We start from the raw sequence: 20664 nt of genomic DNA, 5'->3' as shown, positions 1-20664 counted from the left end.
TGAATATGTGCCGCAAAGATTTAAGGCACTTCTGAATGCAAGAGCGGAACCAAGGATCAAATGGAACATAAATATCAAAAACAAAACGACATTGTCCTTTATGTAACTGCATATTAGGTTCTAACCAACATTATATATGTCTACATTTTCTGGGAAATGTTTGGTATGACTTGAATAAATGATAAACATGGTTCATCTTATAAAACGCTAACCAGGCATCCATCAGAATCAGCTGTTCTTAGGCTTAAAACGATGCCCCTGTGATCAACAAGGTTTCAAGTTTGACTTTATTTTTTGACTAGTTTTTGATACACTGTCTGTTTAAAAGAGACTGAGCCCAATCTTTCATTTGCCTTAATCCACCCCAGCCCAGACTGTTTGCTGCTGCTATAATAACTTTAGTAAAGGCAAACCCTCCAGAAATGACACAGTAAGCTCATAATATAAGCAGCTCAGTGTGCCTTTCAGCATTTCTTATTTAAGTCAACAGAAACGGGAGGCAGCTCGGCTGATCAGGCTTCCTCTCAACCCACCTCCTCATCACCCCAGTCCCGGTACCCTCCTACCCCACAAAGCTTCAACTACTGTTGCCCACCGCATACACCATCTGTACTTTACTGCAGTCCATCTCACTTCAGGGCAAATGAAAAAGATTTTCTGTAATATTATCTTCGCAATTTATTTTTAATTGTTAATAAGACAATGAAAACGATCAGATGAGGCCTTTCTTCATAACAACAGTGAGTGCTTTGTTTTCCTAGGGGGGGCCCAGAGTAATTACCAATCAACAGGAACATGGAAAACAGCTTCTCTTGTGTGCTTTTAGTGCTAAGAATGAGTACATAAGCGGAAAGATTTAATCCTGCTATATTACCATCCCAGAAAGGAGGAAAGGAAGCGTCACTGAGGCAAAGAGAATGCAGCGGGGAATAAACTCGACAAAATAAATGGCAGGAGAGAGTGAAGAAGAAGAGAAGAGAAAGAGAGACAAAAACAATACACGTTCCCCAGTGAGAGGCAGGTTCTTTAAACATTTTTGGGATCTGACAGCTTGTGCTATACAGCACATGTTTGGGCATCCCAGGTTAAAATTCTAGCTCGAGTAGCAGAGCAATTCAAAGATGGCCTTGTTTCCAAATGGGATCAACTGAAACATGTTACATAAATTTGTTTTAAAATATGACTGCAAAGACACATAAAGGAGAACTACTTATGTTTTCATCTGTCGGCTTTATGAACACAAATAAATACCATATGCTTGCTAATTCCCTCTTCCACTCTTACTTTATTGCTGCTTATTTTATGAAATAATTTTTTTTTGTTCATATATTTCTTTTTACTTCTTTAAGGATCAAATTAGGGGGAAACAATCTAAATCTACACATTCCAATGATGTTGCTAGTATTATCTAACTGTTCTCTATGAATAAAACATCAAAGTAGCATTGTTGTTCTGAAGCTGCACAATTTCAGACGTTTTGCTGTCAAGCTTTTGATAGAAGATTTTGATGAGTTAGGTTAGTCTGAACACAAAATATACCATCTGTAGCTGCATCTCCATTGACTGGAACTTCATCTATATATATATATATATTTTTTTTTTTTTTTTTGTCTGTAATTCAGTTTAAAAACTGCAAGCCATATTCTCTGTGCATTCACTGCACGCATGACAAGGATAGATTTTAAGTGTTAATTTCTGCTTTTAATTCATTTTGATGACTATCGATTGACAGCCAATGAAGACCCAAAATTCAAATTCACAAAAAAAGAGAATAATACATGAAAACAAGAGTCGGTGTGGATGAATGGGAAGAGTAGTTGTCTTGCAATTGGATGTTTGTAGGTTTGATTCCAGCTTCCTCCAGTCACAAATCATTGGGCCACTGGACAAAGCACTCAATCTCCAATTGACTACTGATCTGTGAATTATCAGTGTGTAAACATGTGAAAAGCTGTAAAGTGCTTTGAGTGGCCAGTATGACTGGAAAAGCACAATATAGGTTCAGTCCATTTTACAGTCAGCATGTGGCTCTGTTAAAACGTAACAGAAGCCCAGGTTGCTTTAACAATGATCTTCAGGTTGCATCGGTGGGCCTTGTGTCGTCCTTTTGACAATACTCCAAAGAGTTCAGGTCAGTCAAGAATCAAGCAAAGTGATGTAATGATAATTGAATTAGAAGTTAGAATTCATCAAAGTTTGAAAACAAATTTCAATTTCCTGGTAGACAGCTGGGCTAAGATTGGACGTCAGAAAACACAGCGGACGAACACCAGCAGATGACGTTGCTCCCCAAGTCATCACTGTCTGTGGAAAACTTTTTGGGACCTCAGACAACTTGGATTCTGTGATTCTCCAGACTCAGAAATCTACCTTAAGGGTGAATTTTATCTAGCCACTGATCAGGAGTCCAGTCATTTTTTTCTCTTTGGCCTCTGCAAGTAATTTTTGATCTCTACAGTTCAGGAGTGGCTGAAGAAAAACAGGGTTTCCCATGACCTGCATGTGCGTTTAGTAGCTCTGCAAGCCCTGATCCTGGCTGCAGTCCACAGATTCCAAATATCCCCCCCGGCTCTTTAATGTGCTTTGCTTCACAATCCTCTCAAAGCTTATTTTATTCCTTCTGCTTTTGAGCTCATTTTCTAACACACCTTTTTTCTTAATATGCTTGTATACAGCTCTCTGTGAAAAGCCAGCTTGTTTGGCAGTGGAGGGTGTTAAAGATTGTCTGCTGGACAAGTGTCAGCTCTTCCCGGGGATTGTGTCGGAGATAAAAGAAGTGATTTTATATAATATTCAGAGAAATTAGCTTTCGGTTTTCATATGCTGCAAGCCTTAATCATCAAAAGGGGGGAAAAAAAGTTTCTCTTTTTGAATGGACTTATTGAAGTGAAGTAACTTTTCAATTATATTCCAATTTACTGACATGCATCTTTTGAAAGATCTAATTATGTGCAAGATATGGATTCACTGTGGTGAAACTCCCCATCAAATTACACAGCTCCACCCTCATGGATATACAAAAGTGTGGTGCTTTTTTTTGTTGTTGTTGTTAATTTCTGCATTAGTATGAGAGATTCTCAAACCTTCTAGAACATACAACTTTTAAGATATTTATCCACTGATACCAAATCATGTTTTGGTCAGAGGGCCACTGCAAAATCTTCGTCCTGTGCATGTTGATTTCACAAAAGTCTTCTCCTGTCAGTCTTCACTGACGATATTTAAATGTATTTGAATGTGTCCGTTGCTCACCAGTAAAATGTGAACAACAAAAGCAACTTGAGTTCTGCCTTTTGAGTTGAGAAAAGTTTGTTTTAACTTTGATTTGGTCCTCAGGACTTGTTAGTCTAGTTCAGGTGTGAACTCTCATTGACTATTTCAGTAAAGTTGCAAGAAACGTAAAAATTTGCAAGAGTAGCTGGTTTGACAGTGGTGAGCTATACCTCCTAGAGGGGTTTTTGGACTCACTTAAAATTTGTAAGCCATCAATTTTGTTTCTATGCTAGATTTTCATTTTTTCAAGCTGCAAAATAAATCGTGCTGGTCCCACTTGTTATCAGGTAATATTGACCTCAGCAAGACGTCCAGAGTTCTTTAAGCCTCTGCTTGCCTCATCGTTATGAATTTGAAAACAAACTGTGGTTTCTTCATGCTTGAGGGCCTGGGGTAAAATTTCTTGATATGTGTTTCATCTCTGCTCAAACCGGGCATAAAGCAGCTCTCTGTCATGATGAGTCAACCATGCAGTCCATTAAGACTGGCTGTTCAGTGATCTGACCTGCGTCGCTGTGTGCTTGAATACCCTCTGGTACTGACTTTAAAAAAACGGCACACACCTCCGTTTGAAACAGAGATGCTCCCTCGCGGCAATCCTCTGAAAATCAAAAATACCGCATGACGGCTGTCTGAATTATTTTTTTGTGCTTTTGTGTACACACATTTTCTAGCATGTTTACCTGTTTCACCTGTTTTGTTTTGTTTTTTTAGCTGTGTGCCGAGGAATATACTGCCTTGAAGAAGTATTTACTTTTACTGATAACCCTCTCCGATTCCATCACATTACGGACACAAATTGCATTAGATTTATTTTTTGCAGACAGAAATAGAAGGAGAGTGATGGATGGCTTTCAGCTTTTTATAAATAAAAATTTTACTAATAAAAATGGACTAATGGACTGACACCAGTACAAACTTTCTTAAGATGCCAGCCATGCAAGGTGAGTATAATTTTAATTCCTGTAAGCTCTGATTTTAACTTTTACTAGTCTTGCCAGAACTAGTTAGAAACCATGACTTTTTTCTCTACTCACAGCTAAAGACATAGTATGCATGATGATTTTTAACAAGCCATTGAAATGCTCCACTCTGTTACATTTATGAGTAATCAAAGAACTGCAGATTGGAAATAAATTAAAATATCTGCAGGTTGTTTTAGATATTACATTGTCTTTTAAATGTCACATTAAGATGTTTGTAGAAAGTGTAACATTTCATCTCCATCATTTCAGGATTACTAGAACATCCTTCACCGCAACTAATTCCTTGATGTTCTCACAGAATAATGCATTATTCAGCATGGCTGAATAATGATTTAGTTCAGCCATACTAAATCCTGTTAGATAACTTATAAAAAAAACTTTACAAATACTTCCACCTCCACTACCATTAAGATAAGAGTGTTGATTGGGAGCAACTGGTCATTTTACATCTACTGCAAGAGCAGGTGGCAGAGAAGTGCCTCTGAAAAACACACATTCAATAAAAAATCCACCATATCTCAATCTGTGTCAAGACGTGGAAAGAAAAAAATAATGATGATCATAGATACTATCATTCCAATGCGAGTTTAAATTTTTTAATTTGCAGCAAAAAATTGGCCAAAAATATTGTGGGACTGTTTTTTTTTTTCTTTAGCAAAGATGGAAACAGCTGGTCAGAATCAAAGGGAAGATGAATACTGAGCAATTATCGAATAAAACCTATTCAAAAAGCTCTAGACCAGGCCTGGAATTTACCTTAAAGTAGGTCAATGGCCCGGTTAGAAAGGCCCAATAGTTCAATTGAATCTGTTGCAATCTTAAAAATATATATTTACCGATATCTCAATCCAACCGGACTGCAAAGTACCGTCACTGCTGGTGGAGACATACCCCAAAAAGACTTGTGGCTTTTCTACAAGTTTTTGCACACTTTCAGGGAACATCATTAAAATGTTGCATTTCCTTGTGTTGACCTATGAAATAAAACCCCATAAAATGCATTAAATTTGTGCGGGTGTACAAGAAAAATGAGAAAAGGCCCTAAAAACACACTTACGTAAGGCGATTCACATGTAAGCAGTGTAAAAATCCGAAGATTGTTTGATCTTTTGAACACTCTGATCCACTGTCATTTCTTCCATTTTCGATAACACAGCGTCTGCATGCAGTTGTCATGGCGCCAGAGGAGGAAGTGTTTCCTGACCAAACTTTGTTTTCGACCAGTGCGTGGTCCAAATCAGCAAGTGAAAACAGCTCAAGACAATCTGGAGAGAAATAACACCTGTCACATAACAAATAAGACTGCAACATGGGTTAAGTAGCCTGGAACATGTGTAAGCGATGACAGCTGCCCCCTGCACGGATTGTCTTCCTGTCTTTGCAAGGCAGCGATGACACCAGCACACAAAACGCTTGTCGTCATCTATTAGAGCAGAAATCTGTCACTGGAGATTCACACAACGCTCACAAATTCATGCATCAAACTCAGACTCTATTGTTGCACGCGCACATTCAATTTGAACCGGTACGCATATAAAGTAAACGCACACATTCAAAGATAAAACAAGCAAGGAGGACAGCATTATCTGCCATTAAGTGTGACTTTGAAATGAAAATACAGATTTTCGGCATCAATATTTCAGGGGGCCTGCGAATTGCCTCCAAGTCATGCGCTGAATTATTGAGGGAGCTGCTTGCGGTTTGAAGCATGTAGTGGGTGATTTTCACTGACAGGAGGGATACTTCCAGAGACGAGAGAGACAATAGACATGTTTTATGTCTGTCTGTCTTCAAGTGGAGGGATTGTCCAACTAAGTGTATGTAAACCAATGAATCCATATAAAAAGAAAAACATACTGTCCAAAAAGTTGGATTGGACACTGCTCAGTATTCCACCCATCTAAAAAGATTGAAAAAGTGACAAATGTTTCTGAGAGAAAAGGGGTCACACAGGACTTGAGCAATGAGCTGATTTTTTATTTTTTTTTGCTGAAAATGGCAAAAAAAAAAAAAAAAGATTATTTTATGTCCAAGGTCTCTGTTGAACTCTTAGTAATGATGTTTCTTCCAGAAAGTCTGGATGTATTATGTATGCATCACAGAAACTTGGCTTCAGTGTAAAACGAGTGTAAAGCATTTGCTCATATTCACAAATTTATAGCAAACCCTCACAGTTTAACCATAATTTTTCACATAGGGTTTTCTTCCATCAGTTTTTGTCCAAAGTTGCCATCTAGTGTATGAACAATGAAAAGCCATGAACACAGATTTGGAAAAAAAAAAAAAAGAACTTCTAAAACTATTTAGGTTTTTAGATTAGGGATTAAATCATAAGGAAATGGCTTTATTTGATGGTAGATCCTGTTGACCCAATATTTAACTACATTTATATATTAAAAATCATATATTCCTCATTCAATAAAATATATTGGGTTTTTATCATCAGTCTGAAAGATCAAGCAAGACTTTCTGGAGGGTAAAATTCTCTGAACTACATACTTCATATAAAAGACTGAGATGAAAATCTTCTGAGAATATATTATCAATTGAAATTGAATGACTTGACTGGATATGGTTTTATATAGAATTGATAGATATCTTATTAGATAATCACAATATATTTCAGTTACATAAATAATACACAAACATAAAATCTAACCACTGACAGGAAAATAAATAAGGGAAATGAGATAAAACATTCACAATATTTTTACTAATTAAAGATTACTTTTAATATCTCTTTCGATCTGGAAGCTAAACTCAATGCATAATTTAGATTCTAAATATCTCTCTGCAAACTGAGAGAAGCTAAGGAAATTTGTTTTTGGCAAAATTCAAAAAGAGGAAGCCTTTTGAGTTCAGCAGGACTGGATGTTAGCACTGGATGAAACGGGACAAGCGGACCTCCGGTTGAGTGAAACGCTGCTTCGGGTTGGTCAGCTCTCGGACTTTGGGTTTAGCCAAAGTGGTTTCTCCAAGTGGGCACAGATTTTGATACCGTGTTACCCAGTCAGTCCATCATTTCCCATCATCTCTCCCCTTTTACTGACTCAGGACAGTTAAAGTCTCCGTCCACATGGTGATGTCATCAGGTTACCTTGTGTTTGGACCATTTTCATTATCAACGCCACACCGAATCTGTTGTACTCCTATCTAAACCGTTTTCTTAGCGTCGCTCAGATAGGAGGTTTCACAGAATTTATAAAACAAAATACTAAAAATTATGTATTTAAATATCAGGATGAAGTGTATACAAAGCCTAACAGCTAAACCAAGATGAACAAGTAAGTTTAGTTTTACTGACTTATCACCCAGAAGTAAAATTTTACTTCAAAGCAAAATATTTGACATTTATCCAAATGAAATCAAAAACTTTAGTTTGACAATTTCAGGAGCGGTGTTTGGAATAAAAAACTTAACTAAACTTAGTGTCATGATAAAGTATTTTGGAGTGTTTGTTGAGGTTATGTTAGGTAGATTTCTTAACACTATAACCTCCTAAAGGTTTTTTTCTTAAACACTTCCTGTCTCTGAAAGCCTAACATTTTCCAGTTTGTATATTTTATTTTTTTCAAAAATAAACCTTAAATCCGATTATGGTTTACCCGAGGAACAACACTGACAGAAGAAACTCAAAATATATGTAGATTTAGAAAAATGCTCTTTCACTGAACTGGCTGAGAGCTGTGTATTATTGTACAGATCAGATCTGTTATTGGACAATTTCCCTAGTCATCGCACAATACTGTCACTCAAGAGTAAACCACAGGCTCATTTTTCAAGCTTTACTTATTCAGTAAATTAGGCTGAATTTCCCTGAATTGTCAGCCAGAAAGCCCTCTGTGGCATACGTCAAAAAGAATCCAGTGGCAAGTTTAATAAACACCAGTTTCACAATGAGCTCAAAGCACATCTTCATTTTTTAGTGGAGTATGTCCAATGCTCTCCTAAATCATTGTGGTTAAACTTTAACCAATTAAAACTTTGCCTGGAGGCCTTTTCTACAGACACATCGCTTTACCCTGGTCTTTCTGCTGTCATGATGGTATTCAGTGATTTGCATCTGGGAGGAAACCTTACATAATAAGAAACCGACATCTTGTGTACTTCTTTCAAGAAAATGTTCCTCCTTCCTTAATTGTATCTTAGAAGGGAAGATTTCCTCATAATCCGCTGTGAACTTGAAGTTGTCAATTTATTATATATTAGTAGACAGACCTCTTTCCAAGTGTATTTCTAAATATGACCGGATGACTGTCGTTACGCAATTTTACTGAAGCAGATTTTTTTTTCTCATCTTCTTACTAGATACATTGTTGCATTTTTATTCTTTTATCCCCCCCCCAACACCCAGCCTTACACTGGAACAAGACTGGACTGGCACAAGTGATTAAAAGCAACACTTAAATTTGTAACAATTTACTATGAGTGTTTTTAAATCAGTGAAACTAAGTAGCTGTGACTGTATATTACATAAATATATTACAGTAGGCCCACAAACTTTTGATAGTTTTAATCTGCAAAACAAATCTTCAGGAATACATTTTTGTAGGATGCATTTTTCAGTAGTACATTCAGTACCTTATGATTTCAACCAAGACAGAGAACGAACCCCTTGTCCTTTTTGGGAATCTTTAAAACATGATTTCAGTTAGAAAAGAAAAATAGACGCTTAAGGTGAAGGCATAATAAAACTGCTTCATGGGTCATTTCGGTTTAAGACGGAGCTCTGGAATGCTTACAGAGTTTGTTGGCGTGTGAACTTTAGCTCCGGTCCTGGAGTAGTTCCTGCGCCGAGATGGGGCTCAGTTTGAGTCGACAGACTTCTGGCAGGAGAAGTTAAAACAAGCGCGACGCAGCTTCAATCACGTCACACAGATTGTGTGAAGGGTGTTGGCAAAAAAAAAAAAAAAAACAGAAGCCCCTTGCCTTGACCGTGACCGCTCGACCTCCATTTCTCCCCACAAATGTCCAATGTTGAGTAGTTTTCTGCAGCTGCTGCGGCTTGTTGGTGTTATGAGGCGCGGGTGGACCATCCCTGCGGGCGGACTCTCAGGAACACGATGCGTCAGCGGTCTAGGGAACGCTTCTGGATCGCCTCGGCCACCGCTGTGCGCAGGAGCGCGATGACAGAGCGAGGGTCGTCGCTGCCTATCACGGCGCTGCCCGACACAATCATGTTGGCTCCAGCCTGAGGCGAAGGTGAACAGGCCTAAATTACGAACACTGCAAAACTTTTTCTAAGCTTCTTAATACATTCACAATGTCTCCATCCTTTACCTCTGCACACTTGTGAATAGTGTCGGGGCCGACGCCTCCGTCTACTTCAATGTCTAAGGAGGGAAACTGACTCCGCAGCCAGCTCACCTGCGTGACACACACAGAAGCAAAGCACAGCTCAACTGATTGGATCAACTCCTTGGGAGTCCATCAAGTGCCACAGGAGCATGTTAATCAAATATTTGTTTAAATCAGGTGTGTGGCAGCAAGAGGAACACATAAAATCATGCAAGGCAGTGGGCCCCGTGGAGCAGGGTTAAAAATCAAACAGTTCTGAAGACTGGTGGGACATTTTAAGCAGCTGCGTGGTTTAATACAATCTAAACCAGTGCAATTAAAACTGAAGCACTTGCATTAAGTGATTAATTTTTAAAATGTTGATTGCAACAGATTTGACATAATTAGACTACTTTAGTTTTAAGAGCCCTAATAGTTTCTTCCAAAACTTTCAGTCATTTCTGCAACACCATCTGGTCAGTAAGTGCTGGGCATCTGAAGCATCTTCCACTGTTCATGTTTGCAAGTCACAGCCACTCCTGTTCGCAGGAGATGATTTCATCTTCTAGCAATCACAATTTACACCACATCAAAGCTCATATGCAGCTACAAATGTACAGCTCTGGATATGTGTTCACACTGTACTAAAATGCATATACAGAGCTGTGGCAGTGGCTTCTTATTGATGTATACAAAAAGAAGTGCAACTATTTTTAATCCAAAATCTAAAGTTAAGGTGGACAACCTTTGGCTTCTGAGAACATATACTGAAGCTTAAACATAACCAAATTCCATCAGTATCATCAACTTCAATAACATACTGTTGTCTGGATCATCTAAGAAAATTAATATTTCTTCGGCTGTCATAGGTTTTAGCATTCCAACTGTTCAGATTAAGACTTTATTTATAAAATTTGACTAATCCCTACTTTTGCTTTTACAGTGATGATGGTAATCTGGTGATACAGGAGCTGCACAGCAGGTTCTACTTATGTGCTTATGTAATAATGTATCTTAAATCATTAAAATATCCTTTTCCTCCAGGTGATTTCACTAATGCAAATTCATCAAAGTTTTTTCTCAGCAAGCTCTTCATTAACAGCAGAACTGCCCAAGAGTCAATTTGACAACCCCAAAGGTTTTTAACTCCAAGTAACCGTCTTAAATTGAATGCTATTTTAATGCTTCATGACCTTTCCTAAAACTGCTCTCTTCATAAATTCTACAATTGTGAGATATTGGAGTTTGGACCCTGCAAATCTAGAACTGCCAAGGGGGGAAACCATTAAAAAAAAATGCCACGCCCTGAGTGGTCCCGCTGGCGGTTGAAGGTTGCTATGGTAACCACACTGTAACACATACGACCCAGGAAACCATAATAAATGTTTGCTGAGTTGGTTTATGACTGAATAATATATCATTAGAATAATTGACACGACCTGTAAACCAACCTGACACAGAAACGCAGAAGACTGTAATACAGATACAGATATATATATGTATATATATATACATACACATACCCTAGCGGTGTGCCGATCAATCGGTCACCGATCATAATCGGCTGATTTTCGTGAAAAAGTGCATGATTGGTGATAGGCGATCATTGGCTCTTGTTGCTGATACCGATCACCTGCATCTCATTTCGCAACCTGCCTTTGCAGCTGGTCTCCTCTTTCCTTCACACTGCGCAAACGCGCAGCAACAAATCCTAAGCGATGTGGAACTATAACGCACTGAGTGAAGGGGAAGTTTGCGTGTTGTGGCGGAAAATTGAAGCACGTCAAAATACATCAACACAACGAAGCTAATACGACATAAAAACAATGGCATACTTGACGGAGTTTGGCTACATCGAGGCTCACTGCAGTAAAAAAGACATATGGAGGATCAGATAGCAGGTAAAGCAGCGCACAGCTACAAACACTCACCCGGATTAGCATGACGGTCAGAAAGCTAAATAAATAACCCGCAAAATTATTTAAGTCTTCGAGCTGCGATGTAAGACGCTGGTTCTGCTCTCGCTGTTGAACCGCTGCTCCGCGCTACAGGTAGTAATATTTCAGACGGAGCCGCTTCTGCTCCACCTGGTAGTGACTCTCACACCGAACCTCTGCTTAAAGTTGCAGCATCTAACCTAAACAAATACATTTTACATACGTATTAAAACTTTTGCTGTTCCAACATGAGACAGATAATCTCTAAAAAAAATAATCGATCTCCTCCCTGCTCTGCATAATTACTCTGCTCAGTCAGAATCAGCCACTCAGAACTAGTAGCGAGAGAAGGGCTTCAGAAAAAAAAAACGTCTTCAAAGGCCACGTCTTCTTCAACGCCACAAAATTGCCGGTTTGGACTTTGCAAGGGTGCACCAAACATGGGACATTGAAGGGTGGAAGAAAGTTGTCTTCTCTGATGAGAAAAAATTTAAGCTTGATGGTCCTAATGGCTTCCAACGTTACTGGCATGACAAGGAGATCCCACCTGAGATGTTTTCTACATGGCACAGTGGTGGGGGCGCCATCATGATTTGGGGTGCGTTTTCCTTCAATGGAACAATGGAGCTTCAGGTTGTGCAGGGGCGTCAAACAGCAGCTGGCTATGTGGAGATGTTGCAGCGGGCATCCCTCATGACTGAGGGTCCTCGTCTGTGTGGTAATGATTGGGTTTTTCAACAGGACAATGCTGCAGTTCACAATGCCCGCCTGACACCCCAAAACGGGTTTGGGTTTTTTTTTTAGCTATTGTCTTAAACTTTTGATCAGCTGAAAACATCATGTTTGAGTGTAAATGCAGTTTTCAATTAATTCCCCGCTCAAACGTTTTTGTCTCTTATGCTGATTTCTTCTTTTAACATTGTGAAGCTCTACTTAGATCCTTCTTAAGATCCAATAGTGCAAAATGCTAATTCTTGCAGTTTTTTAACTGGTCTTAAGATTTTGATCAGGAGTGTATATAGGCATGAGCAAATTGCAGTAGGTTATTAACTACAGGCTACAATTTGACTAATGCAGTCTCTATTATGAGGTAAAAATGAAAGAAATAACATGAAGTAAGTTCTGGCACGACTCCAACACTACGCGCAGGATTCAGATTAGGGGGAATTGGGCTGCTCTGCCAGGAGGAATTCAAAGCAAATGAAGTCATTAATCAGTAACTATTGGATAAAAAACAAGACCAAGATAAATATGATGAGAAATATTCCGGTGGGGCAGCGAACAGATGAGTCCCCTCCTGCAACTTCCTGCACCTTTTATGACCCAAAAATAAATTAGTCTCTGAGCTCTGTGGATAATTCCACCCTGAATACATCTTCAGCTCAACTCAGAAAACTCCCAAGATGCAATAAGCAAATAAAAGAGACAAGACTGCGGAGCAAAACGACAGGGGAAATGAACATAAAAATCACAAAATGTAGAGCAGGGGGAGCTCCTCGCTGCATGCTGTGAGCAGTTTGAATATCCAACACTATCTTGGGCAATACCGAATGTTTTGTGGAGGTCATTTTTGTATCTATAAGAAAAGTTTTGTCAAGGAAAAATACCTATAACCACAAAATTACAACTACTTAGTTTATTTATTGTAATTTTAGAGTTTTGGTCTACCCTGAATCAAATGAAATGTTGCATGGAGGCTTCAGACATGGCATTATCACCGATTAACATGCTGGACAGACAACAAAAAAACAACATTTTATACCTTTTATAAAGTAATTTCAGTGAATGCTGTAAAATGCTGGCATTTTATGCATATGTCTGCAATCTAAATTCTGAAGTAGTATTAACCTCATGACTCAGACATTTTTTTTTTTGTTGATTAACTTTTATTCTATTCAAAATTAATAAAGCTAAACATAAAACAACAACAACAAACAAAAGCCTTTTTAAATCTTACGTTTGTAATACGTCAAGAACCTCTGACGAAGTTAAAATATCTCCCCTGGTGGTTATAGTGGTATTTAAATTTTCTAGAGTTAAATCACTGAATTATCCACTTAAACAAATTGATTGTTAATGGGTTTCACTGCCAGAGTTAATTTACTGATAGCAAGCCATTTTCAAGATAATTTGTCATGTATACAGTTAAATATCGGATCACCTACCAACCATAATAGTTGGCAATATTTTACAAAATATTAATTTCTCTCTCCTTTACCTTGGGCATCATGTCATCCATGAACTTCTGTCCTCCAAATCCAGGCTCCACTGTCATGACCAGAGCCATGTCGACCTGATTGGCCCAAGGTGCCAGCTCTTCCACTGTAGTACCAGGCTTTATGGCCAAGCCCACCTATGACAACATCAAACAAAACAATAGAGATTTTTTTTTATTATTGGGGAGAGGTGAGAAAGCCTTTATGATACATCATTTAATTAATAAGTGATGTCTGCTAAAACGGTATACAACAGAACTTGAACTGAGACCAGAGAGAGACTAAATATATATTTTTCCTTTTCTTTTCTCTTTGTGTTTCTTCCACAAAAATATTAAACCACTTTAGAATCAAAACACTGCTAACAAAACTGATGACAATTACACAGTTGGGTAATAAAGTGTACATTTCTACTGCAAGATTTTCCAAAATATAAAGATTAGAAAAAACTATAATAATAATTCATTATGAATGAATGATCTTCTGACTACTACAACAGACACAGGCCTCGATCTCATCAGCTAGCATTAGCCAACACTATGGTAGATGAATTAGTTTAGACAGATTTCAGATTTTTGTCATTCAGATGGAGGGAGCCAGTTTGGATTTTAAAACAATTTAACTTAAAATTATCACAGAAGATCTTTTAATAATTGGGGCCTGCCATAGCAATGTATAGGAGAGCATTTAAATGCATTGTGAGGCAGTCTAATAACAGAGGGTATTGGACTACCATAAAGGCAGGGAGGGAGAAAAGGTAAAGTGAACATGGGGGGACGGGGGGGCGGCACAATAAAGGATATTTATGGGAAAATACTAATAGGGGAGCACGGCAGTTTCTCGGTAGTTTCCCGGAAAGAACTGGAGACTTTACAAGTACGCTTCCCCCTCTGTCTCTCACATGACAGTTTTCAGAAAGGATTAACTACCATAGCAATAGAACACTGAGGAGGGCAGAGATGTAGAGAACAACAGAGATGGCAAAACACTCAGTTCCTACAGAGGAGAGCAGAGCTTCCAGTTAGAACTACAGAGACGCTACCTTGGCGGACACTTAGTACAGACAAGTATATATGTTTTATAATATATTTACCACCAATGACAAAAAAAACATTTTCACTTTTCTGAAAAATTCACCAACTGCACAATTCTTGTTAAGAAGTATAAGGTAAGTATTTCAAAAGAGAAGAAGAAATCTTTTTTTTTTTTTTAACAATAACAAAACTTGTTGTTCAACTGTTGCTAAGAGATGAGTGCATTTTCTGATAGCCAAGTGACACGTGGTTACCACACAGTAAAAACATCAGATTTTTACTTTTGAAAAATTTACCAACTGTACATTTTTTGTGTCTAAGCAGATAAGCAGTATTTTAAAAGAGCTTAAGTTTTATAAACAATAATTAATTTGTTTATAAAACAAACTATATATACTTGCCACGAAGTATAAATCAGACTTTTACTTTTGTTTTATAATATATTTACCACAAATGACAAAAAAAAAAACATTTTCACTTTTCTGAAAGACTTAACAACTGCACAGTTCTTGCTAAATAGAAAATAGTATAAGGTAAGTAGTATTTCAAAAGTGGAGAAAAAAAAATCTTACATTCTTTGAACAATAACAATATTTGTTGTTAATCTGTTGCTAAGAGATGAGCGTTTTCTGGTAACCAAGTGCCAGGAAGTAAATCTCTGATTTTTACTTTTGCTAAATTTGCTATCTGTAAATTACTTGTGTCCAAGCAGATTTGCAGAATTTTAAAAGAACTCATTTCATATAAACAATAATTAATTTGGTGTTAAGAGATGAGTGTTTTTTCCTGGCAACGAAGTGCCACGGAGTATAAATCAGATTTACCTTTTGCGTTGAATGTCTGATTTATAATTATAAATCAATTATAAATTGATTTATAATTGCTAAATTATAAATCAGACAATTTACCATTTATTCGTGGTAAATTATAATTTACCACGAATGACAAAAAAAAATAAATAAGATTTTGAAAAATTCAACAACTGCACAATTCTTGTTAAATAGCAAGTAGTATTTCAAAAGAGCAGAAGAAATCTTATGTTTTTTGAACAATAACATTTGTTGTTAATCTGTTGCTAAGAGATGAGCGCCTTTTCTGGTAACCAAGTACCACATTGTAAACATCAGATTTTTATTTTTGAAAAATTTACCAACTTTAAATTACTTCAGTCTAAGCAGATATGCAGTATTTCAAGAGAGCTTATGTATTATAAATAATTTATTTGGTGTTAAGAGACAAGCGTTTTTTTTGTTTGTTTGTTTTGTTTTTGTTTGTTTGTTTTTTTTGGTAACAAACTGCCACGAATGTCTGCTTTATAAAATATTTACCAAGAAAAACAAAACAAAAAAATCCCTTCTCTGAAAAATTCACCAACTGCACAATTCTTGTTAAACAGCAAATAGTATAAGGTAAGTAGTAGCAGAAGAATTCTTATGTTTTTTGAACAATAACAATATTTCTTGTTAATTTTTTGGTAAGAGATGAGCGTGTTGTTTGGTGCCACGAAGTAAACGTCTGATTTTTACTTTTGCAAAAGTAAAACTCAGAAGGCAGTGCATTAACATTAGCACAAACATTAGTAGTGCACTCAAACCAGAGCGGCTCATAGAGCCTCTTGCCTGTACTGCCCTGCCACTTTAAAACACCTCTGATAGTAATCTTGTTTGTACTCCTCATTTGTAAAAGTAAAAAAGTTGTGTGCTTAATCATTTGTATACAGTATTTAAAACCAGTGTCTTTTTTCTTCTTGTTAAGACTTTTGCACTACCCACATTAGCAGTCGCTACTGTCCACATTAGCAGTAGCCTTTCCCTGAAATAAGTTTTTCAGCTATTTTATTTATTAATTAGCCATGTAGCACAGTGAATGGAGGAAGTCAATGTAAGACAACATGATAGGTATACCCCACATTAGCATTTTGGTTAAGTTTAGCTTATGCACTAATTTTAACATACTTTATGGAGTAAGTCCCTGTTACTCAACATGCTTGGGACTGTCCACATACTATTGAGTACATTGTAGCTTACTTTAGCATCAATGCTAATTTTTAGCATCAGAACGCTGGGTTCCAACCGACAGGCACATTTCGGCAGGCCCCGTTTAAATTTCTTCAGAAATTTTCTAGTTACATCTTGCCAATTCTGTTGACACAATTCCTCTTCAGCAACCTCATATGTGTGTTTTATAATGGCCACATTCTCCAGAAATGTATAGTGTTGTCACATGCAGGTCAATTATTATTATTTTTTTTTTGAAGGAGTAATTTGACTTATAACATGCAAATGACAATGGAAAAAATATAGTTGGGTACATTGAAAAAAGTCTGATGAACTATGTTATGCCTACTGTGATGTCATGTATGCCAGTGTAAAGTTCTGTTTTTGAATTGTACCACTGATTTTAATTAAACTAGTTTAAAGCCAATGTGAGCGGTTAAGGACAATAACATGTTAGAAACCACAACTGAGGATATTATTCATGTAACAAAGCTGTAGTGTCTGTTTTTTTTTTTTTTTAGTATAATACTCACTTTCATGCCACTCTCCCTTATCTCCTTGATGAGGTTTCCAGGGTTGGTGGTGGCCTCTAAATGGAAGGTGTACTGGCTGGCTCCAGCTGCAGCCATGGGCTTCACCCACTGCTCCGGCCGGGACACCATCATGTGCATGTCTGCAAACGTCAATAGAGTAATGAGCAAAGAGGCCATAGCAGACTTAATTCAGCTCATAATTAAGAGCATGTGTTGTCGCATGTTTTGGAATGAATCCTTTCTCACCGAAAAAAGGATCCTGGCCTACAGTCTTCCTCAGACACTCCACCATGGGGTGGCCGAATGTGATGTTGGGGACAAAGTGCCTTTAAAGGTAAACAATAGCAGCTTGTTGAGCAATCTCCCAATGGTGTAAAGTTAAGCAGTTCCTGTAAACTAAGGGAGACTTAACTCCTAAGTCAGTATAGAAGATTTAAAACTTAAAAAAAAAAATCAACAAGATATTTTAAATGCTTTCAGTTAAATAATGAAAACTTAGTTTTCAGGACTTGACATTTGTTATTCTAACTTAGCTTCCTGATATTAGCCAACTTGTGCTCTCAGTTTGTGTTTAGCCTGTTAGCAGTTAGCACGCTGGCTAATGCATCCAGGGACAAACTGACCCGTCCATGACGTCCAGGTGCAGATAGTCCGCCCCGCTCTCCATCATCCGGACACACTCGCTGCCCAAACAGGACAGGTCGCTGCTCAGGATAGACGGACCTATCTTCGCACTGTATGCCATGCTGTGCCTGCTGTTGGTGGGATGTGCCTGCAGCCGGGGCACGCTAGCTGCGAGTCTAGCTAAGCGTAACATGGTAGAGCTTCCGGTTGGGACCTTTAAAATAAAAGCAATTAATTAACGTGTCTAAAACGGGGAAATGTCATTTTTAAAAAATCTAACTAGCACTTAAATCAGGTTGTTTGAGGTGGAAGCTTTAAAAAATGTAGAGACATTATATCTTCAACTTTCAGTTGTTGTTACTGTAGTTCAGTATAAAGCCTTTTTCAACATACGTCCTGTAGAATTAGCCAACAAAAACCATGTTTATTCATTTTTAATTTGAGATTTTAAGTGCATGCAGAAAGTTTGTAATTACATGTTAAAAGACAAATGGACTTTCGTTTTTGTTTTGTTTTTTCCATTTGTCTATTCACACCGTTTTACACTGGTCAGTTATTTAAAACACTTGTCTTGATAAATTTAACTATATGAAACAAAACATTATTTGGTGAGAACCCCAAACAAGTTATGGCTTAGATATAGTTACAACAAATATAGAAAGAAAGTTCCGATGTGTTATATAGCACTTAATAAAGATGAATCTATTCAGTATGATGCCTACCGGCAATATTTTGAAGAGAGCCTGGTGTGAAGGTATCCTCTAGGGAGAAGAGCACAGTCTGTGTGGAGCAGACAGACACAAAGGCCCACAAAGGTGGATTTGTCATCACAAATAGTGGCGAGTGGTAGTCACACCTGCTATGATGTATGGTCTGAAGGCAGTGGTACAAACTAAGTAATGAGCATATTAGGGAGACAGCTCAGATTTTGAGGCAAAGTTAAAGAGGTAATACTGAAATAATTTGGATTTGGGGGAGAGATATAGTGAATACATTGGACAAGAATGTTGAAGATGGAGTTGCCTGGGAGGATAAAGACAAGGCTTCAGAGAAAGTTTATCATGTGAGTATGCAAAGAATATGATGAGACGAAGGTAGATAAGCTGCTCTGGTGGATTAATACTTTTATTTTTGAAACATCAGTCATAATAGATTTGTCAGATGCTTTATTAACATTTTCTACCCCAAACAAATCCAACTGACATATACTTCTTCAACATGTTATACTTGTCTATAGGAGATCTAATAATTAACAAACTATCCATTTCCTCCAGCCCATTTATTTCTTAAGACTTTTAATTTTTAGGTAAAACGATAACTTCCGTTTGTACTTTGACCGTTAATGACTATTTGTTACATTTCTACGTTCCCTCTGCGCCACACTTCTGCTTTAAAAATGAGATAATACTATTCTTTTAACACTAGATGGCGCCTAAATAATGCACAAACAACTCGTGCCTCTTTCAATTTTATTTAGGTGTGAATGAGCCTGGCAGTAACAACTCCATTAAAACGACAGCTACTGGTGAAAAAATAATAATCTGGAATAAAGAATAAAATATAATGACAACATCTGCATACTATTTCCAGCTGATGTAACAATCCGAAAACTGCCAAACTTCTCAGTTTTGTCTCGGCTTCCGTTTTCTCTCTGCTTTGGTTTGTTTTGTAATGCTTCTATGCACTGCTAGAGTTTCCTCTTGGCTACAGCTGTTTATGTTGTTCTGTGGATGCCTCAGTGGTTTGTTAGAAACCATCAGTGAAGAAATAGTAACACGAAGACCAACAGACACAGTAGACAGGCAATTTGTGTCAAACGCAATATCTCAGCTTCGAAATCCGGGTTCAGTGTTCTTTAAATGTGAGAATGGAAAGAATATGGCACAACTCTCACCCGATCAAGACATCTCTTGGCCGTCAACCTGTACTGAAAGGCCGGGCAAGGAGAGCATTAATCAGAGAAGCAGCCAGACTCTGGAAAAAGCTGCATAGATCCACAGCTCTAGTGAGAGAATGGCATGACAGCTTTTAGTCATGGGATTCACAGTTGTGGCCCTTGTGGAGCAGCAGTAAAAAGAAAGTCAGTGCAGAAAGAACATCATAACAGATCAGAGCAGAGGTGAAACTTCCAGCAGGACGAAACCATTAAACCTACAGATACAAGGGAAAATGTGACAAGACTTGATAGCTGATATTCAAAGCTGCTCTATTTCCAATCTAACTGAACCTATGCTGATTTTTACAGAGAACATCCTTAAACACTGTGGCGACTCAACTCAAGACTGAACCTGACATGGAAGTCTAGCAGTGAAAAACAAATGCGAAGGCTTACAAATCAAGACGCTAACATCTTGATTGGAAAAAATTCAAGTAGCATGAAAGCTTTTCTGAGAGCGTGCATATTTCAAATAATTACTGCCAATTAACTGCATTCAGAGACACAAATGATAAATCATCAGCAACACTTTTGGACCTCAGTATATGCAAGAATAAACAGCTCTGAGTTAATAAAATACGGGTAAGCTTTAATTAACTCCAGTCTTATAAATGATGGTGTTTTAAGTTCTATAATTTCTTCATTCCTCCTCTTCACGGGGTTTTCTCATGTCCCCTTCCCCAGTCTCAGCTGCACCCCACTGGAATAGTTTGAATGTTTCTCAGAGGGGTGTGGAAGTTGCATTGATTTAAGGAGCAGGGAGGTTAAGGTGTTAATAAACTTCTCTGCTGGGAGTCAATCCACAAAGAACACCACTGATTTACTCAGGCAGTCTTAGCAGATTTGGACAT

General features: G+C 37.7%; 1 protein-coding gene across 1 annotated transcript; it reads right to left on the bottom strand.

Moving 5' to 3' along the window:
- Positions 1–8757: 8757 nt before the first annotated feature.
- On the bottom strand, positions 8758–18086 carry rpe (ribulose-5-phosphate-3-epimerase). The gene is made up of 6 exons (XM_008400867.3): positions 17877–18086; positions 17500–17579; positions 17254–17393; positions 13692–13826; positions 9540–9626; positions 8758–9450 (listed from the first exon to the last, which is right to left on the bottom strand). The coding sequence occupies exons 1-6, from the start codon at positions 18068–18070 to the stop codon at positions 9328–9330; spliced, it is 759 nt and encodes a 252-aa protein (XP_008399089.1). The 5' UTR covers positions 18071–18086; the 3' UTR covers positions 8758–9327.
- Positions 18087–20664: the final 2578 nt, after the last annotated feature.

The sequence above is a fragment of the Poecilia reticulata genome, chromosome 2, assembly GCF_904066995.2.
Source record: "Poecilia reticulata chromosome 2, P_reticulata-male-v2, whole genome shotgun sequence".
In the NCBI taxonomy this organism is placed as follows: domain Eukaryota; kingdom Metazoa; phylum Chordata; class Actinopteri; order Cyprinodontiformes; family Poeciliidae; genus Poecilia; species Poecilia reticulata.
This window is presented reverse-complemented; position numbering and strand designations above follow the sequence as displayed.

What these genes read in the sequence shown, in the direction of transcription:
- rpe (XM_008400867.3), bottom strand. Translation starts at nt 18,070, where the DNA reads ATGTTACGCTTAGCTAGACTCGCAGCTAGCGTGCCCCGGCTGCAGGCA. An exon ending in TGGATGACATGATGCCCAAG is followed by an intron (nt 9,627 to 13,691) that starts GTAAAGGAGAGA and finishes TGTGTCACGCAG; the next exon opens with GTGAGCTGGCTGCGGAGTCA. An exon ending in CTATTCACAAGTGTGCAGAG is followed by an intron (nt 9,451 to 9,539) that starts GTAAAGGATGGA and finishes CCTTCGCCTCAG; the next exon opens with GCTGGAGCCAACATGATTGT.